This window comes from Alosa alosa, chromosome 13, assembly GCF_017589495.1.
Source record: "Alosa alosa isolate M-15738 ecotype Scorff River chromosome 13, AALO_Geno_1.1, whole genome shotgun sequence".
NCBI classification, from domain to species: Eukaryota; Metazoa; Chordata; class Actinopteri; order Clupeiformes; family Clupeidae; genus Alosa; species Alosa alosa.
In genome coordinates, this window is record NC_063201.1 from 1,928,457 (window position 1) to 1,953,970 (window position 25,514).

At 41.8% G+C, this 25,514-nt stretch overlaps 3 protein-coding genes across 6 annotated transcripts in view; 1 reads left to right on the plus strand and 2 right to left on the minus strand.

Annotated features, from left to right (window-relative positions):
- rorc (RAR-related orphan receptor C) overlaps positions 1–3,037 on the plus strand; it is a 39,155-nt gene extending 36,118 nt beyond the window's left edge. For all 4 annotated transcript variants that reach the window (XM_048261243.1, XM_048261244.1, XM_048261240.1 and 1 more), the window contains 4 exons: positions 187–294; positions 555–665; positions 952–1,061; positions 1,428–3,037. In XM_048261243.1, coding sequence (XP_048117200.1) covers positions 187–294; positions 555–665; positions 952–1,061; positions 1,428–1,592 — 494 coding nt within the window. In that variant the 3' untranslated portion in view covers positions 1,593–3,037. The remainder of the gene's footprint in view (positions 1–186; positions 295–554; positions 666–951; positions 1,062–1,427) is intronic.
- A 1,073-nt stretch (positions 3,038–4,110) lies between these two features.
- LOC125306089 (natterin-3-like) lies at positions 4,111–7,696 on the minus strand. Its single transcript, XM_048261245.1, has 3 exons — positions 7,541–7,696; positions 7,245–7,341; positions 4,111–5,817 (listed from the first exon to the last, which is right to left on the minus strand). Exons 2-3 carry the CDS (start codon positions 7,339–7,341, stop codon positions 4,628–4,630), a joined length of 1,287 nt encoding a protein of 428 aa, XP_048117202.1. The 5' UTR covers positions 7,541–7,696; the 3' UTR covers positions 4,111–4,627.
- A 4,148-nt stretch (positions 7,697–11,844) lies between these two features.
- LOC125305848 (natterin-3-like) lies at positions 11,845–18,835 on the minus strand. Its single transcript, XM_048260872.1, has 3 exons — positions 18,548–18,835; positions 18,225–18,324; positions 11,845–13,417 (listed from the first exon to the last, which is right to left on the minus strand). The coding sequence occupies exons 1-3, from the start codon at positions 18,569–18,571 to the stop codon at positions 12,195–12,197; spliced, it is 1,347 nt and encodes a 448-aa protein (XP_048116829.1). The 5' UTR covers positions 18,572–18,835; the 3' UTR covers positions 11,845–12,194.
- Between the last annotated feature and the right edge of the window lie 6,679 nt (positions 18,836–25,514).

Sequence of the window (25,514 nt, forward strand, 5' to 3'; positions counted from 1 at the left end):
AGCCTCTGGCATGTCAGTCAAGCAGAAGAGTATAGGTGATTGGTCAAAAGATATAGAGGGAGGGGATAGTTCGGCATATGGCTAGTGCTTTCTGAGCAGGCCCAGCATATAAGAGCTGTACGCTCGATTAGCAGGCCGAGGCATCCCAGAATCCCACTCTTTGTTTGCTCTCTGTCACCCCCCCAGGCTCAATGGAGGTAGTTCTTGTCAGGATGAGCAGGCTGTTCAACACAGAGAACAGCACTGTTTATTTTGATGGAAAATTCGCTGGGACTGAAGTTTTCAAAACTCTCAGTAAGTCACTCATTCCTCTGAACTCACACACAGAATATGTTTGTAAGTACAAGTTTGACAAGAAGATTAGGTCTAGGAGCAATTTAATAAACATGGATTTGACACAAAATGATTGTGATATTCTTCTTTTACCTGTTTAGATAAACACAGTCCAAAACGGAATGCTGTGATTGTTTTATTGTTACATACACGATGTTAACTGTGATTGTTTTATTGTTACATACACGATGTTAACTGTTTTCTTTCTCTGTGTGGCCTAGTGTGTGGTGACCTGATAAACGCTGTGTTCGACTTCGCTCATAGCATGTGTGCACTGAGGCTGACGGAACAGCAGGTGGCGATCTTCAGTGCGCTGGTGCTCATTAACCCCGGTAAGAACTAAGACCCAAACGGAATTTTGAATTGTTGTTTGTGTACTCCAGAAGGAAGTCCCCTCCTTGTTGTTTTACGATCTGATGTTTATACACATTTCCCCTCTGTGTCTGGCAAGTGTGCCAAATGTTGAAATTTTGCTGGCTCAACTTTTGGCTTCCTTACATTATTTATTTATCCTATGTGTGTGTGTGTGTGCGTGCGTGCCTGTCTGTGTCTGCATGTGTGTGTGTCTGTGTGTGTGTGTGAGTGTGTGTGTGTCTGCATGTGTGTGTGTGTGTGTAGACCGCCCTGGTCTTGAGGACAGAGGCCGAGTGCAGAGGATGAGGAAGGACATTGAGCTGGCACTGAGTCACATCCTCCACAGGGAGCACCAGGAGAGTCTGCTGCACAGGGTAAGAGACCCGCACACTGGACAAGGGCGGTATGGTTGTTTATAAATATAATAGAATAAGAAAGCAAAAGAGAGAGAGAGCAAGAGAGAGAATATTTCAAGAAGAAAAATAGGTACATGGAGGAAAGCCAAAACAAATTCTCAAAAATGAAAGCATCAAGACTTTAAAACACAGATGAGGAGGGAGAGGGAGGGGCTGAGTGGGTAACACCTGAAAGGGAGACCTGCTGGCCAACTTGGCAAAAACAGGGCAGTGGGCAGTACGGTTTCCTAATGTAGCATGGCTATCATTAGCCTGCAATGGCCATCATTAGCCTGCAATGGCTCCTGCACTGACCACCCTGTTTGTGTTTGTGTGGTCATTCAGCTAGACGAGAAGGTGGCGATGCTGAAGGCCCTGTGCTCTCTGCACATCGAGAAGCTGCGCTGGTTCCAGCAGCTCTATCCACTGACTGTGCACTCCAGTTTCCCACCCCTGTACAAAGAGCTCTTCGGATCTGACGCAGAGAGGCCGGGAGTCTCCCCTCCCTGAAACCACAACTCATATGCAATACTCATTTACACACACACACACACACACTGTACTTGCTCACACAACATACACTTTTCACATGGACACATGCACTCACATACACACGCACTGAAATACATGCATTGTTCTAATCTATGGATCACCTCCTAAATATTGAAATCTATATTTTTCTAATTGTGATAACAAACGAAACAACGTTCAGTAGATTCTCATAATGTCAGATTCGGAAGCTATTTTTGTGCAGAGACTATTTTGTAGAAAACAAAGCAAGCGAGAATGCAGGAGAACAGCAACTCAGTATTTTTTCGTAGCCAAGATGAATAAATGTGTTATTTGTGTCGTTATCTTCGTGGGCTTTGTGCTGGGATATGCAGTATGTGTGTCTCCTTGTGAATTAGAATTATCCACTGTGCTTGTGTGTTGGTGCTAAGAAGCTCTGCTGATTGAATGCAGGCCATGCTCTATGCTGTAGGCTATGTGCTGAGTCATTATAGCAAATCAGATGCAATTTATTGGGATGTGTTGGCTACACTGTGACTTTGAAGAATTAGAAGGAGATTATATTCATGTTTTAACAACCAAAAGGAGAGAGGGGGAGAAAGGGTCCTAATTTAAACGATATGCAAAAGTGTAAAAGTCTGTCATCAAGCAACATTCTCATGCTTGGACTATATAGTCAATGTGTTACATGTGGGAGCATTAAGTGAACTCATCAACATTCATGCTTAAGGTACTTAGAAGGACAGGAAGTGTTGTTGCGTTCAGTTTTTTAGTCCAGGTGCGTAAGAACCAATACTGTGAAGAAAAGACTACGAGTGGTTCGCGTTGCTTCACACCTGAAGAAGGTGACAAGTTGCAACACTTTGTCTAGTCACCTTTTTCAGAGTGTGAACCACTCATAGTCTCTGCTTAAGGTCCTTGCCATGGTTAGCAAATTGATTTTGCCTGGTTATTAAAATAGCTTTAGTTAGACTTCTGGTTGACTTTGCACTTTGTCCATCTTTCAAACTAGGGCCCATAGAGAATTTAATGTGATCCAGTTAATTAGCTTATCATGTAAAGGATATGCAAGCTGTATGTAAGGTAATATACATTCTAAGTTGTCAAGTACAGCTCGAGTGGTACATAGGAAGCTTGTTCAAAGCAGTTTATCAGTGCCCTGATGTGTCTTAGCCGAACAGACTGTCTTATGGCATATTGTAATCCCCGGCAGACGTAAGCTATTTCAGAGATTGTGAAGAGGAGTTGTGATTATATCAGGACTGAGCAATGCCGTATGCAGCCATTTAGCCGCTAACTCATTTCTTTCTTTAAAATCGGATTTCTTTTTTCTTTCTGTCCTGCCAACCACCTTTGTTGGCCCCTGGTGTCTGTGTATTTCTAGCCCTAACATGACTTCTTGTGGATACAATGGATGAGAGAATCAATAAACTGTTTCAATGATATGAGTGACAATGTGTGGCTTTTTAATGTATCGATAATACATGTATTGTAATGTATTATACGGTCTCAATAATACACTATATAATGACATGTTGATGATGCACTGTAGAATTTTGATGGCATCATGAGCATAACGAACCTTAAGAACAACAAAGAACAACAACATTCTGTGTATAAAGAACCTTTAAGAACAACAAAGAACAACAACATTCTGTGTATAAAGAAGCTTTAAGAACAACTGCAGACAAAAAGAAGAAAAAGAAGAGCTGACTATTGATTCAGTGAACATTGTTGTGGATGTAGGTACAGGTGGCATTCAAAACAAAATAGACCCCCCCACACACACACACACTTAACAATGGCAGGGGGAAACTCCCTTTAAACAACAGTGAGACCACGTGACCAGAGCCTGGCCTCAAGGGGAAATTAGTTGCATACGATTGGTCAGTGACTGAGAGAGGTAGAATGACAGGACAGGGACTTATTCAGAACCCGAAGAGAGAGGGGGAGGAGAGAGAGGAGGAGAAGAAGAGAGAGGAGGAGAGAGAGGAGAGGAGAGGAGAGGAGGAGAGAGAGAAGAAGAGGAGGAGAAGAGAGAGGAGGAGGAGAAGAGAGAGGAGGAGAGCGAAGAGGAGAGGAGGAGAGAAGAGGAGGGGAGGAGAAGAGAGAGGAGGAGAGAGAAGAGGAGAGGAGAGGAGGAGAGAAGAGGAGGAGAGAGAGAAGAGGAGAGGAGGAGAGAAGAGGAGAGGAGAGGAGGAGAGAAGAGGAGGAGAGAGAAAAGAGAGAGGAGAGAGAGAAGAGGAGGAGGAGAAGAGAGGAGGAGGAGAAGAGAGAGGAGGAGAGAGAAGAGGAGAGGAGGAGAGAAGAGGAGGGGAGGAGGAGAAGAGAGAGGAGGAGAGAGAGAAGAGGAGAGGAGAGGAGGAGAGAAGAGGAGGAGAGAGAGAAGAGGAGAGGAGGGAGAAGAGGAGAGGAGAGGAGGAGAAAAGAGGAGGAGAGAGAAAAGAGAGAGGAGAGAGAAGAGGAGAGGAGGAGAGAGAGAAGAGAGAGAGAGAGAGAAGAGGAGAGGAGAGGAGGAGAGAAGAGGAGGAGGAGAAGAGAGAGAGGAGGAGAGAGAGAAGAGAAGAGGAGGAGAGAAGAGGAGGGGAGGGAGCAAGTGTAATGGAAAGCCTGATGGAGGTGCATTATAATTAAAACAGAATAATGTTCGTGTTAAGCAAGTAAACAATAAACAGCAGGTGCACCTTGAGCAGGCAGACACTGTTACCGCGACAACACCGCTGTTACCGTGACAACATTTATAAACAGCAGGTGCACCTCGAGCAGGCAGACACTGTTAACGTGACAACACTGCTGTTACCGTGACAACATTTATAATCCGGCAACTGCACTGTAAGCGTGCCCTGTCAGCATTGACAGTTCAATTCCATATGATGCAATTGTGCGTGTGTTTGTGAGTGTGTGCTCAGAATGCAAGTCAAAATGTGGCAGTGGAAGCTCATTGGTATCTCTCCGGCTGGTGTATCTCTCCACAAAGTTACAAGAGAATTTCACTGTCAACACTTTTAGCAGCCACTATAACAAGCAGGGCATTACTACAGTGCTACACCAAAAGCTGCCAAGCTAAGTGCAAGGATGATGTAGGAGGCCAGCCAAGGGGATAAGGCACTAGCAGCACCCGTCCCTGGTGGTGTTTCAGCTTGGCTTGGCTTGCTGCGCTCTGAGGTGACATTGTTGATTGGCTCACAGTCGCCCGCCACTCCTTTGATCCCTCCCATTTCCTTGCTCATGTAGCGGCCGACGACCGACGCCATGTGCGTCGTCCCGTTGAGGTACCGCTTGATGACCTCAGCCCAGAAGGGCATGGTGACCTCCGTCTTCTTGCCCACCATCTTGACCCGACAGCAGTAGCCAGGTTTGATGGCAGCGGTGTGGTCCAATGTGAGAGACACGTTCTCGCGGTACTTGTAACCGCTCCATACGGAAACATCCGCTCCCATCCGGGAGCGGTTTTCCCTCAACTGGATGATTTCCGGAATTTTGACCGAGAAGTTAGTTGTCAGCATGTGCTGCATACTGAGACTTGGTTCCCAAATGTTGAGTTTCTCGTGCTTCGTCTGCATGTACACCTCCTTAACTATCTCCTTGCTGTTGTTGTTGGGCATGCAAATGGACTCCATCAACTCCTCAGAAGGATGAGTGATGACATTAATCTTTTTGGTGTCGTAGGACATTTTGAAAACAAGCAGGTGGTACGGATCACGATTGACGGTCAACACTTCATATTCCTGATACCAGTACTCCTGCCCTTCCCAGGGGAGAAAAAATACTTTCATGGCGGAGTGAACATTTCCCAGGCCATATTCGTTCCTCCCAACAAAGTTATGATTGCAGATTTTAATGCTGTATTCTGGAACGCTTCCATTTTGGCCCGATTTCCACTCCAGCAACTCATAGTTCTTCCTGTTTTGCAAAAACTGAAAATGATTAGTCAGAAGCTGCTGGCCTCGCAGGGAATAGTAGCAGTAGAAGCCTCTTTCCTCCGTCATGAAGCCCAAAGCACAGATGCCCCAGGGCCTGCAGACAAACTCCTCTCGAGAAGTGTAGTTGTTGTAGATGCTGAATGCGTTGAGGGGGACTGCATTATTTCTGCCTTTTATTTCTGGTGAGATCCATCGCAAGTTGGTTGTCTCACCTGGAGTAGAGAGGTTCACAGTTTCAGCTAGATGTATAGGCACTCTCAGACTGGGTTTGACTTCCATCAGTTTGGGATCCAAGGCACCGCCTGGAGAAGTTTGACAGGGAAGACAAAATCATTTAGTCAGTGACGGTAATTGACAATAATTTGGCAAATGTATTGTTGGTGTGGCCTTACAAACAATCTATCAATCAAAGCTTGCTGACATCTTGTAACGTGTTATAGCCGCCTCCTATTTAAGCATGCACACACACACACGCGCGCGCGCGCGCACACACACACACACACACACACGCACGCACACACACACACACACACACACACACACAAAAAATATCACAAAAAATATATATTCTTATAATGGAATTACTATATCATCATATTTGGTAAATAGTTGCTATTATAGTAATTGATTCATCTACTAACTGCACAACAGTAAGCCTTATTTCACTTTATTCTGACTTCTTCGTTCTCGTCATTCTAACAAACCCTCCCATGGAACATGTCCTGTTACTGTGGGACAGAAGGCTTTTACAGTAGAAAGGGCCATCAGTTCTAATAGTTAGGAGCAAAACAAAGTTGACATATCAGAAAGAAGAATGGGAATGTCTAATGGATATAAGAATGGGAATGTGTAATGGATGTAAGAATGGGAATGTGTAATGGATGTGTTTGTCTATTTGACATACGCCAAGTCTTTCACCCACAGCAGCACAGTGCATGTCCAGGATCTAAAATTAGTCCTTGGCCACTGGAGCATTCTGTGAGAGTTTTCCATTTGAAACACTCCTCTAGAACATGCTATGTGTCCAGACAAACTGAGGCTACAAAGTATCTTTAAAATTCATAAAGAAGCTATATTAGGCTACATAAACTATACTGACAAGAACAGGACATTGGTCATGACAGGTCTATTTTATTATATGTAGTCAAAAATGCTTTGCTTGAGCATTTATAGATATTGCTCAATGAGATATTAGTAGCTAGCAAGTGGATGCTAGGACTAATGTAGCTATGAGCAAGGAACATGCCACGCTGCAGGCATCTAAAACCAACCAAAGGCATGTCATTATGGTTTGTGAGAGAACCTCAGGAACTCATTATCATAAACAGCCGCATATCATAAACAGCCGCATATCATAAACAGCCAATCATTATTTGAGTCATTGGGAAGAATATCAATATATACATCTGAGTATAATAATCTCCATTATTTATCTGCTTGTTGAGATTACATTTACATAGTTACATCATGGCTTATCATTATCATCAAGTATATATGCATAGTGCGGCCTCTCTCCTACTTCACGTATTCTAACTGTCCAGGCCAGCACTCTTAAAGTTTAAAAGTATACACATTGAGTGAAGCCTGCTCCTATCCTCCCTCACTTTATCATTATCATCATCAGTAGGCTACTTGATGATTTACGACCTCGACAGCTTAACCTTCTCCTCTCACTCTACATCCAAGAATACTTAAGTGTCTTCCATTTCAGTGTTTAGTCGTAACTTACGATCAAGTTCCTTTTCAGAGATGGCATTCTCCTGTGAATTTGCATGGTGTGCCCAGTGCAGCAGAAGACACAGTATCATAACGTCCACCAGCTCCATCTAAAACAGATGTTTATGGTTAAACACAGGCTGACTTGCCCAGCCTCGGCAGACACGGTGGCAACTAAACGCTGCCACACGGCACAACAGCACTCTCGCTCTACCAGCAGCACCAGTGAGTAATGAGAAAATTACATAAACGTAGCGAGCAGTACAACAAATATTCTCATTATCATTACAGTAAACATGCTTTTCCTACCGTACTACCGAATCATTCGAGGTGAATGCTGATTGTAGCCTCGGCATCAAGGAGCTTGAGCAGGAAATTCCCAACCCTTCTGAGGTTGAATAGCACAGGAAGGATATCAAGCCATGATTACACAAGTTTTCCAGGTTGAGAGCCAACAGTAGACAATATCATGGCAAAGCTCCCCTCAGAGCGGAGGATGGAGTCACTTCTGGCCCACACATTGGGTGGCAGCCTCTCCAGACAGGCCCTCTTAGGAGTTTGCGCAAATGCATAAACATTCACTCAGTGGTGAGGTCTCACAATAACGGCGTCCTCACAATGGCTGTTCACAGGAAAGGCCATTGCAAGTAGTTTTTTTCCAACAAACCCATTCCACTGAGCTCTAAAGCTGTGATGCCATGAAAAACAAAAACAAGATTCTAAACTTTAAAGTGTTACACACTTAAATAAACAGAAATAAACTCCTTATAAAGGGAGAAAAAACGGAAACACAAAAACACACAACCTTTAGAGTCACTTGCCGGGGATTCCAGTTATGGAATAAGCTGGAAAATGATGTAAAGAAGATGAATCGTTCTATCTCTCCAAGAAAAAAGTAAAAAAGCAATTTCTGTCTAATTATGTCTAATGTCCAATGTCCACTGGACAATCATGCTATACTAACTTAAGGCCACCTGGTCTGATTTCTGTTGATCGTAATTTCTAGTGTTTCCCTACTGTGGTTTGGGGGGTGGAGGGGTACAATTAATTACATTACAATAATTATTGTTGGCTACTATTTGACAAAATCGTAATACTACAAAGACAAGTCCTTGATGGTGGCGAAGCAAAGATTCATATTACTACTGTAATGTTCAGTATGTTCATAAAAGAAGTCAGTGGAGGAGTGTAGACATATGGTAGACATATATATCACAATAGCAGAAATGTAGCAGTCGATACGAGTGAAATTCCACAACTCAGTTCAGTTCAGTTCAGTTCAGTTTAACTTTATTGTCCCAAAGGGAAACTTGTCTCGCAGTCAGGTGCATAAATAGCACAAGATACACAAAGACACAAGATGGGGTAAAAGACACAAGATGGGGTAAAAGACACAGATAATATAACACAAGATGGGGTAAAAGACACAGATAATATAACACAAGATGGGGTAAAAGACACAAGATGGGGTAAAAGACACAGATAATATAACACAAGATGGGGTAAAAGACACAAGATGGGGTAAAAGACACAGATAATATAACACAAGATGGGGTAAAAGACACAGATAATATAACACAAGATGGGGTAAAAGACACAAGATGGGGTAAAAGACACAAGATGGGGTAAAGGACACAAGATGGGGTAAAGGACACAAGATGGGGTAAAAGACACAGGTTAATATAAGTTAAGAAGGTTAAGAAAGAAAATAAGAAAGTAAGAAACTGTCTTATCAGTCTACGTTCCTGACAGATGCTCATCAGAATCGTTTCTGTCTTATCAGTCTACGTTCCTGACAGATGCTCATCAGAATCGTTTCTGTCTTATCAATCTACGTTCCTGACAGATGCTCATCAGAATCGTTTCTGTCTTATCAATCTACGTTCCTGACAGATGCTCATCAGAATCGTTTCTGTCTTATCAATCTACGTTCCTGACAGATGCTCAACAGAATCGTTTCTGTCTTATCAATCTACGTTCCTGACAGATGCTCATCAGAATCGTTTCTGTCTTATCAATCTACGTTCCTGACAGATGCTCATCAGAATCGTTTCTGTGCAATAAAGCAAAATTGTGCAAATTTAGCAGGCGTATTGCACTAGGAATAAAAGAGTTTTTTGTCCTATTGGACTTGAACTTGGATACCCAAATCGATACCACGGTAAAATAAATAAAAACTATAAATCCAATGTACTTCAACATAGACTACACTTCTTTATTTAAAAAAGTGTCATAGCATTCAGGTAAACAATTAAAAAGAAGCAACTCTTAGCATTTCCAAAAATGAATAATGCATGCTTTCAAGTATTGAAACAGTATTGTGCATCACAGACACCTTTTTATTAAGGCACAGTATTTTAATTGCATAACAGTTACCCTGGCAAAACATGAAAAAAGACTTGGAAATAATGGGTCTCTAGGATAATTAACAGGTGGACTAAAGCTCAGTGACTAAGAAAACAGAGGCACATGTAGCGCCACACTTTAAAGCTGCAGTTGGCAAGTCTGACAGATTGAGGGGACTTAGCCAACATTTTGAATGTTTACAACTCTCATGCCCTTTCCCCACTACCACCGAGCCAGTGTTGTAGTACTCAAGTCCGAGACTCGGACTCGAGTCCGAGTCATTAGCTAAATTTAGAGACTTGTGACTTGACTTGGATTTGAGCACCGAATGACTCGAACTTCGACTCGGACTCGTGCATTCGCACTCACGATGACTCGACGTTTTTTTTGTAATATATCATAAGGCTATAATTGTGTATGTCATTAGGATATAATTCATTTGCTATATGATTTTAATATCTAAATGATTTGTAATGCTAATTTTAGTGCAAGAGAATGTTAGGCTACTGCTTCGTGTCATACATCACAAGTCACGTCATGTTCACATGCAAAGCAAACTAACGTTAACTTGAACACCAAAATGCCTGGAGACATGGCCGCCGCCATTTCAATGTAGTAGCCTATTGCCAGGCAATATTAGTTCTTAGACATGACGTTACCTAAGAGCACCCTCTCATCGAATTTGTGCTCGTCAGTGTGCACTAGACTGCACCAGACTGTGATTGACAGTCAGATCTCACACAGCCCTGCTCTGATTGGACCAGAAGAACCGGGAGCTGTGGATTTTGCAAAACAAATAACAGGCTCTAGGTGGAGGTAGAAGTGCGGGTTTTTTTCTAAAACCGGCTGATTTACGTTGTTCTGTCGGAGCATAGTGTCAGTTTCAGTGAATATGATCAAAACAAACTTGCCAACTGCAGCTTTAATGTAGCAGGGGTAATTACGCTTCCCTGAATTTCCCCATATGTTCTGTGCACAGTTTGCAGTTGCCCATGCCTCTGGGATAGGTAGTAGTGGTGTTTGGCTTGGGTGTGACAGGAGTTGGTTCCCACACTGGGGAGCCCTTAGGTTTTCATGTAGCCCCCTCCTCTGCCTCTTTTGCCACTCTCTCAAGGCAGAGGTATGTGGTGGCTTGTCTTTTGATGTATGCTTTTATATTTGGATTCTGTCATGTACTTGTAATGAGGACAGTTCTCATGTATTTTGCACCCTGCGCATGAGAAGGTTATAACGGTATACAATAATAAATATTTCTGTGAGCTTCCTGAACTGAGCTCACACATGCATTGATACCAACAGGGTTGGGTCAGATTACTTTGAAATGTAATCCATTACTGACTACAAATTACATGGTCATTTTTGTAATCAGTAACGTAATCAGTTGGATTACCAAAAACATGTAACGTAATCTGATTATTTTAGGATTACTTTTAGATTACTTCAATAAATATGCCCATTAAGTAAAAGACACCACCACAGAATTGATGAAAGAATTCTCATTCTATTCTTCTCCACTCTTCTCCAAACATGCACAACTCAGCTTAAGCTTTATAAGGGCACACCTGGACAAAGAATTTAGCTTTCGCTGGATTTTTTTGACCCAGGGACATGGCCTGAGATTGGCATTAAAAAGGGAAGCATTAAACCCAAATGACACCATGCCCATTTCAATTGTGGGGGTGAGAAATGTATTATTTTGAGATGTTTTTCAACCAGGGGGACCTGGTGACTTTCTCAAAGTAAACAGTAACACTAAAACAAGAGGCTACATTAAGATTAGGAGGAAAAGATCAGGCTGTGTGCCGAGAGACCTGCCCCAATAGTATGTAAGTTAGTAAGTAAGTATATCTTTTGATCTTGTGAGGGACATTTGGTCTCTGCATTTATCCCAATCTGTGAATTAGTGAAGTCGAACCGGCAAGCCCAAAGGCCGAAGCCCTAACCAGTAGGCCATGGCTGCCCCAAAAGGCAGCATTTGAACATTAAACCACACAATGATCCAAAACAGAAATGGTTAACAGAGAACAATATCAACATTTTAGAGCGGACCTCAATCTGTCAAAAAAGTGAGCACAAGGCCAAAGTGATGGCAAATAATCGTTCCTGCCTCAAAACGCAGATTGCTGCTAAAAAGGTGCAGTCTACAATCATTGTGGAGACATGAAGAGGCTTGGTGGGTATTATATGAACCATTTTGAGAGCTGTGGTGGTAAATAAAGATGTTTCCAGTGATTGTTTAAAATATGAATAATTTTGAACACACAATTTTTCATAAAAATATAAAAAAAGATAAAAACACAGACATTTTAACACATTGTCTTGCAACCTTTTGGCATGTGCAAGTGTAATTTTAAGTACAAATTAAGAACAAACATATTGGTCAAGAGAAAATCAATATTTGCCAGGGGTATGAATAATTTTGTTCTATCTGTTTAGGCTATCATAAAAAGTTGCATTGTTTGCATGATAAAATGTAATCAGGTAATCCCCAACAATGTAACTGTAATCTGATTACACAATTTTTTTATTGTAATCTGGGCTGATTATAGTTACTTGATTTTTGTAATCTGATTACGTAATCTAGATGACATGTAATCCGTTACCCTGGATACCAAATTCAAATTGCTTCTTCCCTCAGTCTGAAATACTGCTGCCTGCGAGTGCAGAGCACACCAAAGACCAACACTGACAACAATATAACAACACCACATACAAAACACAAACACACAAGCCAAGGGGTGGCAGCAGAACCAACTCTTAATTTGAGTGCTGGAGCTGGTGTGGTTAGTGGCTGGCAGGGGTCCACCCTAGAGTCGATCCCGCTTGTTTGCGCTCCTCCGTAGACGCCGGTGACAGTAGTGCTCATCTTTTTGCCATCTTTGTATGTTTTGGTGACGCGTCCTCCATAGGGCATGCTGGCCTCCACCTTATACCCCTCCATCCGTACCTCACAGTAGTAGCCTGGGGGCACCATGACCTGCACATCCTGCCGCTGCGTTATGGCCTCGCTCTCCAGGTGGCCCTCTGACAGCGTCAGAGTCACCACGGCGCCGATACTGATGCTGGCGCTTCCGAAATCCGGGATGCCTGCAGAGATGGACGTGGACTGAGCGAGGGACGAGGAGAAAGTGCTTTCCCACGAGTTGGCTTTCACTGTGGTCACCTCCATGTGGACCGTCTCGGTCACCTCCCGGGAATCACGGTTTTCAACGCGAAATGTCTTGATGGTGTATGGGGGATGGCGTGTTCTGTTGACCAGGTCGACATTATACGTCACATCTGAGTAATGCACATCGAAAATGTCCCGGTTGACGCTCAGCACATCGTAAGAACTGTACCAGATTTCTTTCCCTTCCCAGGGAAGATAGAAGTACCCTTTAAAAATATCCCCCAGGCCATACTCGTTTTTTCCAACAAAGTTATCCTGACAGAACTTTATGCCAGGGTCAGGCACTTTTGAGCCAGACATCCACTCCAGCCGCTCAAAGTTGTCAGTATTCACCAGCACTTCAAAATGGTCGGTGTGAAGTTCATACCCACGGAATGGAAAAAAACAAAGAGATCCTCTTCCTTCATTGAGGAAGCCGAATGTACAGTAGTCATTAGCCCTGCAGACAAAGTCTTTTCGAGACGTGTAGTCGTTAAATATGTTGACTGCATCACTGGGAATTTGTTTGTCTTTAATGGAGACCCACTTCAGGTTGGAAGAGTCCTCGGAGGACTCCATTTCATTGGTCAGCTTAGCCTCATAAGCGCCTGATGGATTGTGAGACAAAGTTTGTCTAGGTTGCTTCGGAGGGGGGCCTGCACCCTTCCAACATGATGAGCCGGAAAGGGGTCCTGTCACAAGAAGGGAAAAAAAGTGTGAATATCAACCTTTACAACCTGTATTGTGCAGGGAAAAAATGAAACCCCAACCCCATTTGTGTTGTAGATATACAACAACTCACATTTCCATAAGCTCTGCAAACACTACCAAAGATTACCAAAAGTAGCAAACATATAGGCTACAACTGAATTATTTTTTTTTTTTTTTTTTTTTTTTTTTTTTTTTTTTTTTAGCTACCCTCCCCTGCCTAGTGTTCGATGATATGTGTATCTGTTGATGAAGTGTGTTATGATCGTGTGGAGATGGAACTCAGGCAAAGAGGGTCAGGACTGTAAGTAGGTGATAAAGGGGTACCAAGGAGAGGTTGTATCCTGAGTATTGATTAAGTTTGTAGTTGATAGGTTTTCTAATGATATATAGTCTGTTAACAAGTTTTTCCAATGAGTGATGTGAGCTTTTTTCCTAGATTTCCAGTTCATGAGGATTGTTTTCTTGGCGATAGTCAGCGCTACCAGTAGTGTTTTATTGCCGGAGTTGCTTAAATTGACTGTGGATGTATCACCAAGTATGCATAAGGAAGGGGATGCTGGGATGTGACAGCCAAAGATGGAAGAGAGAGATTTTGTGACACTCACCCAGAAGTGGTTGATTGGAGTGCAATGCCAAACCGCATGAATGTATGTATCTGGGTTATTTTGTGACTGAATTATTATCAATTATCAGAAAGGAACCAGACAGATTTGTGTTTCCCACAAACTTCACTCTGTCACAATTAAAGGAGAAATCCCATCTAAAAACAACCAATCCTGCTGTCAAAGTAAATCAGTACTTTCAGCCACAGACTATGTTCAAAATATTAGTAGGCCTACACATCTATGTCCCTGTAGACAAACTGAATAATTCTTACCTTTCTAAGTGTAATGACATAAAAAGGACTGTTTGTGCAGTCATTAAACTCTTCCTCTGATTGTTGCTATCTTGTAAGGAGAAAGTCTTGTTTGATGGTAAACAACAGTGGTGCTTATTGTCTGAATGGTGTTTATTGTCATTTTGGTTCCTAACGAAAATCTACACTCATTATCACTTTAGGGAAACGCATCACAGGAGAGGTAGGCCTAAATCAATATTTAGCCATTAAAGCAACACCAAAGAACTTTCCCTCTGTCGCAAAGCGAAAGCGAATGCAGAAAGTGCCGCTCACCCTGTTACAAGTTGATGAACCACTGACACGATTTTGGAAACATTATTTTAAAGGAAAATTCCGGTTTTTAGCACTTTAAGGCCCTTTTCTGGTTTGTTTTGGATGAACTAGAGTGGTGGACACCAAAATTTTGACGATTGGTCCTGTCTCGACTTTTCTGACTCGTTTTGAATCGCCTTTTCACTTCTCAGGGTGGCTGGCAATGGGCGTACTGTAGTAGGCTACTCAAACATGTCCTACTGGCCGTGGCCTACTGGTTAGCACTTCGGACCTGTAACTGGAGGGTTGCCGGTTCGAATCCCGACCAGTAGGCACGGCTGAAGTGCCCTTGAGCGAGCACCTAACCCCTCACTGCTCCCCGAGCGCCGCTGTTGATGCAGGCAGCTCACTGCGCCGGGATTAGTGTGTGCTTCACCTCACTGTGTGTACACTGTGTGCTGTGTGTGTGTCACTAATTCACGGATTGGGATAAATGCAGAGACCAAATTTCCCTCACAGGATCAAAAGAGTATATACATACATATAAAACAACCCTTAACGTTCGTTTTCAAAACTGTGCAACTCACCGAGTGGTTAGTGGTGTTCGTTGATGTTCCAAAACAAGTAGAGTAGCGAAATACAGTTTTTGTCGTCTTTTATTTGGCATTTTGTAAAATCCCATTGATTTCTGTCATTGCATGTTGATATTACTGCGCCACCGTCTATGCTTCAGGTTCAAATAAGAATCATACATTGCGCCGATATATTTGCTTTTAATAGTCAACGAACTCCACTAACCACTCGGAATATGGGGTACACCACATATTCCTCATCCCCATTAGCCTGGGTGTTCCCATCATAGACATAATATACATAGACGCCGCATTGGCTGCTGGAAACAAGAAATGCGGCCGCCATCTTAGACCGGTCATACTCCTCGTTGCGTTGCAGCAGAAGACACAAGATGACAGCACTGTGCAGCATGTTCCTTCTCAAATCGGCGGACCATACTCGGGGGATTTACTTTTCACAAGTAAGATTTAACATAACCGTACTATTGGTTGTATTTTGTGAATAGAATATTACCAGAGCTGAGAAGGAGCAATCTTTGATATTACTGTATGAAAATCGTAGCCATCTAGCCAGGCTATGTTTTACCGGTGTTCACCCGGCTATGAACTGAGACTTGATAAGTCATATTCCATAACACTGACTTAGATTACAACTGACACAAGAAGGCTATTGTAGAAATAAATCGTACTAGATTTGGCCGGCGAATTTTACACAAGTGGCACAGACTAGCCTATTGGGCAATCGCTAGGTGCTACTTGTAGCCTAAGTGTGTTGGTGGTAGCCTCACTATTTCCTGAATAAAGTAACTTTTCAATAGCTCAACTTCTTTATTTATCAAGTAGCTTAGCCAGACAAGCTACACTTTTCTTGTCATGTGAAATTAGCACAATTTAAAGTAGCTTCCTATGTAGTGAACTAGCCTACTGCTGTGTTTGTGTTACTACTGTGTGGCTACTAATACATTTGCCTGGGTGGTAGTTTTGTGTAGTGTTTTATTCATGGCAGAGTAACTGATAGTTTAGCTGACTAAAATTTCGAAGTAGCTTGCCCAACACTGTATTATTCACATGTCATTTACCCTAACAAGAATAAGATGCCTCTCAAATTCCTTTTAATTCATTTATTTATTATTTTGTATCTCTCCAGAACAACTGCCTTGTTCAAGAAGACTGTGAATGAACTGAACGGTCTCCTCACACCCCTGGAACTGAGGAAGGTGCAGCTCTTCATTGCAGTACTGCAGGGCATCTGCTACACTGTGACTGAATGTTTGATTTATGAGCTCCACCTTCATCACCTGCATTCGCCACTCTGTGTCCCATTTTCCCATCGTCTGGTTGACTCAGTCCTCTTTTATGGAGTTTACCCAGTTTACTATGCCATCTTATTTGCCCACCTGCTGTCTGAAGCACTTTTGTTCTCAGCCAAAGTGTACCCAAGCAATTTTAGCAAGGTGGGAACATACAAAATGACATGCACCAGTTGTCGAAATCATAGAACCAACTGCATGACGGTAACTCTGTCTCACTGAGCCTGTGAAGACACTCCCTGATTCTTTACTGATTGCAATGAACGGGTTGATCTTAGCAGTTTCTAAAATGTTTCTTAATTCCTTTTTATTTAATCTCTTCATTGGGGCTGGAACCTTTCTGTGAACTGTAAATAACAGATGCTGTTGATGAACCCATTGACACTGTACAAGTGACAAGTCACCTTTTTGTCTTGAATTGATGAACTGTTACACTTACTATGCCAAACCAATGTCTGTTTTTTAAGGATCAGAAACAAACCTACAAACTTGCACTTTCTTTACAATATTTATGGAACTTGTCTAACAAATGCTGTTGATATTGAACCCAGTTACTCCATTTCCTTTATGCCACACCAATGTCTGTTCATCACTTTATTTTTGATGGCACTGAACTGAAAATGTTAATGGATTTTTTTCTGTAAATTTAACTCATTAAAACTTGTATCAAACCAGTTTTTGTCTATGCTGTCAAACGTGGATTAGTTATGTTCCCAGTTTTTATATTGGATGTCATCACTTTATAATATATCATATATCAGAATATTCTATTACTGTTAAGCCCACTATGAATATTAAAATACACACAACCATGTTTCCTGTATCATACAGCTTTTCTACTGGGAGGTTTACAACTTATTCTGAGTCAATTTACCCAAGTTTGTCACTAAACCACATAGGCCTACTTGTACCCCTCAGATGTCTGAATGGCACTGATCTCACTTAAATGTTTATGGAACCTTTCTGTGGACTGTGAATAATGCTGTTGATGGAACTTTTCTGTCAACTGTGAACTATATTTAACTCATTAAACTTGTATCAAACTAGTTTTGTCTATGCTGTCAAACATGGATTATGTTCCCAGTTTTGATATCGGACGTCAGGTCACTTTATATCATATATCAGAATATTCTATTACTGTTAAACCCACTATGAATATTAAAATACGCTAAATCATGTGTCCTGTATCATAGCTACATGTATGACCTTTGCAGCAAAAAAAAAACGTGTGAGAATCTGTTCGGTATTCAGTGAGATATGATTAATTAAGTGCGCTGACAGCTCATCTCACCGGCCAAACAGATTACACTGAGTGGAGTGGATGACCGGTCCAAGATGGCGGCTCCAAATCTCGTCAGCGCTAGTAAGGAGTAGCGGTCGATGCGGCGTCTATGTATATTATGTCTATGGTTCCCATGCTGCCTTGCGCGCGATTTGATTCACACTGCTAAGGCAGCCTGGAGACCATTGAGCAAATTTTCGCCTGAGATAGGGAACCAATCACAGAACAGGAGGCAAAGCAAGACGATGATGAGCTATGCACAGACGCATTTGATAGACATCCGTGGCACCCAATAAACGGATCTGGGCATTTTTTTCAAATACGAGAAAATGAACGTTTGGTTCCCAGACCACGTCTCATTGAGAAGTGGTGGCGCTAGCCAGGCTACATCCCCATTCCCCATACATGAGCTTTGTAATCAAAGGAATCATCTACATCTCTTTATTGTCTCTTGTATAAGACCTTTACCCATACCTTGTAGACTTTCTTTATCCAGTAACATGTTTGTGGGTAGTGTTGCTGGTTCTGCGAGGCTTCCCCAGTTCATTAGTAGTAGAGGAGATATCACAATAATCTTTGGGATTGGAAATAGCATCATCAGCACAGAACACACATGAATGTCTGCTTTCTACAGAACGGGTTTAGGATAGCCTATTCCTATCCCTATTACCAAGATACACAAGAGACAGACAGATAGACAGACACTGACAGACAGATATAGATTGCCCAACCCGGGTAAAGTTGTTTATTTTTAGTCATATTATGAGAAAGAAGGACTGCCAGTGGCATTTACTTACCAAAGAAACCTGACGTGACTCCATCTTTAGACCTTGATTCTTTTTCAAAATAGCGGCTCGCTAAGTAGGTAGGCCTACGCCCTGGTGCTACATGTGTTGATGATCCTCTATCTATAACACTGACCATAACAAGGAAATCATAATAAGTTTCGTTTTCCTCTGTTCCTTTCGTTTCACTCTCAGTTTTTTATCACGTGATTTTCAAAACTTCCCTTCTGCAAGCTTTCACCGCCCTCGCGCGTCCACGAGTGAAGGTCCGTCAGGGTCTCCATGATGAAAATTCCATCATCGGCGTTGTGCCGACGTCCCTCACTGTAGCCTAGTCTTTTTGTAATCTGGCAATATAGCCATATTATAGTCCTAACTGCTTTATCCCTTGCATTTCAGTTTTGCTTTTCTGATGCGACGTGATGATATTATGTCCAAAGTCGACTCTTTTCATGTAAAGTTTATAGGCTAGCCTACACCTTATTCTGGCCCAGCCTAGTAGCCTAATCATAAAGCAAAGTTATGTCAAAGCCTGGCTGATAACAGGAATGACGATGTAGCCTAGCACACTTATTGTGAAACTCTAGCCGACTGAAGATTTTGGCTGTTCCATAGCCTACAACTCGTCTGTTGATTTTCCTTATTTTTTATATATAAAACTAAAAGAAACCCAAAATGCATATTGTTGCACACGTGAATTACTGTTAAGATTGTCACGCTAACATGAAATTATTTATTTATTCGTCAAGGCATAACATTTAGCTAACTTTGAAGGCGCTACATTTCGTAGGCCTAGGATAGGCTAAGGGCCTATTGACGTGTTAATGTAATAATAGGCTATGATATTTCTGAACTGTAAATGCAGATAGGCTACATATAACGTGTGATAATAGGTCTTACCACTAGATGTCTACCATGTACTATGGCTCTGATGGCAAAACTGCAAAGCAAACAGAACGCACAGAAAACTGTGCATTTTGTTATTTCGTTGTTATTAAAGCTGTAGAAAGGGTTAAATCACTTTGTATATAAGCTGAAGGAAAAGTTTGCAATAATTGTTTTTCTCCTGAATTTGTAAACAAAAAGAATTTGTAAAAAAAAATATTCCTAGGGCTCTGAGGGATCACTTATTTTCTTCAGACTGCAGTTTATTCCCACCATCAGACTTAATTCTTACCTATGATTTGGCAAAATTCCTGCAATCTTTGAAGGTGATTACAGTTTTTCTCAATTGTTTACACTTTCTGGTAGCCTACTTGAGACACAATGGCCAACATGTAACTCATGCAACAACCCCCTGAACCAATTCTGCTAAACTACAAGCACATTTCCTGCTTTACACTCAAAGCAGTTCTAAAGCACACTTTTGTTACAACACTACACACAATTCTCTGCATTTGGCACAATATTCATGAAGAAGATCTCTTGTTGTCACAAGGAACACACTGCCATTCAAATTCTAAAGTTAAATGTCCCACTATATGCACACTGACTCATCACATGGGCAAACACCTGTCACACAGTTTTACAATTAGCAATCAGAGCTTTAGCATAATGCTTGTGCTGTGGCCAGACGGAAACAGAAGAGAGGATGCAGCAGTTTTTTTTACTCTAACTGTACAGTAAATTCTTCTGTTGTTTTGGTAGACCACTCTATGTGCAACTTTGTGTTGTTTGGGATGTACACTGTTTACATTGTTTTGTGGGGAAAAATAAAATATATTTGTTATGTATTTGTTGTGTATTTGTGTGTTCAGAGTATAAAAACAATATTCTCAAATATTTTATGACACAGTTATGTATGTACTGTCTGTACTAGTAAGTGTAACACTAATCAAAAAAAGGCCTAAATGGAGAAGAAGTATTTTCCATTCATCATAGTGTTTTACATTAAGCACGTCAGTGTTCAACTGGTTCTTATAAATGTCTATTCATATGATGGGTTGTGTTTGTTATTTGAAAGCAAAATACTATTTTGAGAAGAAATAACATTGTTTTGAATGTAATTTTGCAGAGGAATTGAGGGGTTTTGCCCATTGTGTGTGTGTGTGTGTGTGTGTGTGTGTGTGTGTGTGTGTGTGTGTGCTTTTTTATTTGTGTGTAGAGTTCTGAGAGTATGAGGCATGCTTTCTGAAAATGTGTGTAAACAACCGAGAAAAACTGTAATCAAATAAATAACTAGCATTACAGTTTTTGCTTATTGCTTACACACGTTTTGCAGAATTTGGCTCATTGTGACAAAACTCTACAAGCCAACAATAAGACCACCAGCACATTTAAATTACAGATGTTTAAAAGTTAGTTCAAAGCAGTCGTTAATAAGGTCAGCCTATATAAACCAAAGAATTAACTTGATGATACTGAATAAAAAAAACCCAATGGATGATTCACAGATTAAATGAAGGTAATCTCTGTTATATGCAGGTGTGCCCGTCCACATGGTACTATATGTCATTACTGTAACTAGTCCAGACTACTGAAGTTTGAAACTATCATGGTCCAAACTTACAAAGTACTATGTACGCCGGTTTTGGGAAACAGTCGTAGTAGGCTAGTGACAAATGGTCAGAAAGGCCTTTAGTTTTTGACATACCCCTACCGGAGGTAGAACTAAACCCAACAATGTTTTTCCTCATCTCTAAGGTCTCCCATATATGGAATGGATTCTTGGCTAAAAATATTTTACTGCTAAGATTGTTAAATTAACAGATATTGTTATACACCCCAAAACCAAAAAAGGACTAAAATATAGCCTGTCCGTATTGGAGTTAAGGCATATAAATTAGTGCAGATCAATCACACAAGCTCTGAGAGCTTTGAAACTTGGCATGTTTATAGTCAGGAAGTTGCCTTACCTACTAGAAAAGACTGGATGTGAATATCTTGATGTATGGAATGAATAGAGACACAAGACGCATTTATCCCATCCGTGAATTAGTGAACACACAGAGCACACAGTGAACACAATGAGGTGAAGCACACACTAACCCGGAGCAGTGAGCTGCCTTATTACAGTGGCGCTCGGGGAGCAGTGAGGGGTTAGGTGCCTTGCTCAAGGGCACCATGGATGTGGGCATGGGAGAGCAGTGAGGGGTTAGGTGCCTTGCTCAAGGGTACCGTGGATGTGGGCATGGGAGAGCAGTGAGGGGTTAGGTGCCTTGCTCAAGGGCACCATGGATGTGGGCATGGGAGAGCAGTGCTCAACCACTTCCCCCGCCTTTTTTCCCTTCTGGGTCGGGGATCGAACCGGTAACTCTTCGGTTAGCCCGAACCCCTAACCAGTAGTCCACGGCTTTCCCCAGTACCAGAGACAAGGTCCTTCGGGCAGCTTCTGAATGTACATTCAAATTCTTTCATGCCCATATCTCTTTGCATATGATGGCAAATACCATAAAATGTGCCTTGCACACTACATCTCTAAACAAAATATAACAGCAGCCATAGAAAAGAATAAAAAAAGCAGACCAATGTCTATAACAAAGCCTTTATTAAGCTCACTGAAGACATTGATAAAACAGTATTGTCCAAAGATATAAAAGTGAGGACTCAATTCTTTGACTGATAGCTATGACAACATATAAAGACCATTGCTGAGCAAGAAGGTGTGTCCATAGTTCAACTCAAGTAGTATAGATCCTGGAAACTAAAGGAAAAGCTGATACAGCACAAAGACCGGCTTGCATTTGTTCCACGTCCAAGATCTGATCTGCTCAGATAGTATGACCCTATTGTGCACTGAGGGAAGCTGCTAAACTCACAGAAATAACAGTAGACTGAGACTACACTTCAGAGTCTTTCTGAAATCCAAATATTACACAGGGCTGCAGACATATTGAGGAAAAGCATGGTGTGTTGATTAACATGCCCACAGAAATTACCAAACATGTGATGATAACCCAGCTTCAAAGGAGAATCAGTGTGTTATCCCAATTTGTCATGATCTCATTGAACAGAGCTGTCACATCCATACGCCAATCACACTGGGACAGTCATCAGTGAGCTCAGTGCAATGGGACACTGTGTTTCGTATACAGATGTTAGGCACTTCTCACATCTTTTACAGCAGACCAGATATCAAGGACAGAGAGTGGTGTCTACATCCCAACTGGCCCCACTGGAGTTGCTGAACATGGAATTTGTGATGCAGCCATCAGCAACTTTGACCAAAATGAAGACACCCTGGATGTGAAGCGTAAAAGAATGGACAAAATGTACCTGTATACAAGTTTATCTCCATACATTCATATCAATCGTGTTTAAGGTGGTGAGGGACCTCTGAACCTGAGGGAACCTGTGCTAGGCATTTATCTGCTGTGGAGACTTGGCCTCTTCGGAACACAACAGACATCATAGCATGAGTTGTACACTTCCCATCCAGGGTGCCTTCATTTTGGTAAAAGTTGTCGATGGCTGCATTCCATGTTCAGCAACTCAAGTGAGAACAGTTGGGATGTATAAGTATAGTATATATACTTTTTGATCCCGTGAGGGAAATTTGGTCTCTGAATATTTTAGGGATGTAGACACCACTGTCCTTGATCTATATTTCTTGTGTTGACACACCTTCATGCTCAGCAATGGTCTTTAGTAGGCCTATGTTCTCATAGCTATCAGTGAAAGAGTTGAGAGTCCTCACTTTCCTACCTTTGGACAATACTGTTTTATCAATGTCTTCTTCAGTGAGCTTAATAAAGGCTTTGTTATAGACATTGGTCTGTTTTTTTATTCTTTTCTATGGCTTCTGCTATATTTCATTTAGAGATGTAGTGTGCAAGGCATTTTATGGTATTTGGTATCATGCAAAGAGATCTGGGCATGAAAGAATTTGAAGATGTACATCTTCATCAAGCCTTTCAGAAGCTGCCCGAAGGACCTTGTCTCTGTTTGCGACTGTTCCAGTTGAAATTGCTGTCAGAGGACCAAAGACATGAGGCCAGGGGTGCGCGTGGAGGGAGAAGCAGCTCCCTTTGGGTCTGTGCTCATCAGTTTGGTAGTGGGAGTACACTGTTCCACCACAGCATTTATCTCCCACCTGAACTCCTCTGCACGTGCCAGTAATATCAGCGTGGTGTTTTCTGCCGTCCTTGTAGGTTTTGGTGAGGCGTGCTCTGAAAGGGATGGCTGCCTCCGTCTTAGTGCCCACCATCCTCACCTCACAGGTGTGGCCAGGGGGGACTATGACTTCCACGGTCAAGGAGTGCTCCTCGGATCGGCTCTTAGAGTTGCTTTTCGACAGGGAGATGCTTGTTTCCAGCCCAACGCTGACCGAAGCCTCGCCAATGGTTGGAATGCCGGCAGAGACGCTGGCAGACATGGAGAGGGATGTAGAAAATCCCATCTCCCAAGTGTCCACAGTCTCCGTAGACTCTGTCAGACTTGCTGTCTTAGTGACCTGTTGATTGTGACTGTTTGTGACTCGGGAACTCTTCAGTGTGCGGTTGGTGCCTCGTGATATTTGCTTTTTTAGTTAAATAAGAGACCTGAGATAAATGTTGATTGTAGGGCTCACAAACAACAGTGAGGACTTCATAACTGCTGTACCAGTACTCTTTTTTATTTAGCCACCAGGGCAGATAGAAAGCCCCTGTCTTAGTGTTCACATTTCCCAAGCCATATTCATTTCTCCCCACAAACACAACCTTACAGCTCCTAATACCGCAACGGGGAACAGACCCAGACTCACCCGGTGTCCATTCCAGTAACTCAAAATTATCCTTATTCACTAAAAGCTCGAAATCCTTTGTGGTGTAGACACGTTTTGCCAGTGAATACATACAAACATATCCACCTGATGCATCTAAGAAACCCAGCACACAGTAGCGTGTGGGTCTGCAGACATATTGCTCAAGTCTTTTTGTTTTGACCTTGTGTCCAACTTCAAGGAGTGAAATGTTACGGAATGTCACCCACTGCAGAGTTGACTCAGTTTGTGAGACTTTTCCCTTCTGTGTAATCTGAATAGTCGGGTTCGGGTGCTCCCATGGTCCCAAGCCTAGTGTAATACAGAGAGTCACATCACCAAGACCAGGACCCAGGGGTGCTCCTATGGTCCCAAAAGACAGAAAAATGTAAGGATAGCTAGAGTTAAACACAAATACATAGCTGTGTTTGTGATGTCTCCCAACACCCAAAATGTGCCTATAAATGTAAACAAAGTATTTTCATTCACTTAATGCCCATACTGCAGGTCTGTTACAATTGATCAAACCAGACCATCACAGAAAAAGAGACTGCCCCAATAGACCATTTTTTGATCAACTGCATTAAAGTAGACCTGTAATCATCTGTAGCCTACATAAGTGGGAAGTTATCAAGAAAATCAAATAAACCACCGTGTTTTGTTTTTTTTAATTAATGTCTTCACAGGGTCTTCAATAGAGCATTATTGGTAATGCTGTATGACATTTATGCTGAATTACCATCTCAATTCTCAACATTATTGTTATTCATCCCCTTTCTGGTCTACAACCCCAAAACAGAAGAAGTTGGGACGTTGTGTAAAATGTGAATAAAAACAGAATGTAATAATCTGCAAATCTCTTAAACTCATATTTAGTTGCAAAAAGGACACAGCCAACAAATCAAATGTTGAAAATCACAAATTTGACTATTTCATAGAAAATATATGTTTTTGAATATCGAATTTGATACCAGCAACATGTTTCAAAAAAAGTTGGGACGGGGTAACAAAATGCTGGAAAGTTGTGTAATGATAAAGAAAACAAAAGGAGGAATGTTTCACAACTAATTAGGGTAACTATGGCAACACCATTGGGTATGAAAAAGAGCATCCCAGAGAGGCAGGGTATTTTAGAAGTAAAGATGTAGGGGTATTCATCACTCTGTGTAAACCTGTGTGCACAAATGATGAAACAATGTCATTGTAATGCTTCTTAACATGAAATTGTGAAGTATTCAGGGAGTTCATCATCTACAGGACATAATATTATTGAAACATTCAGAGAACCCAGAGAAATCT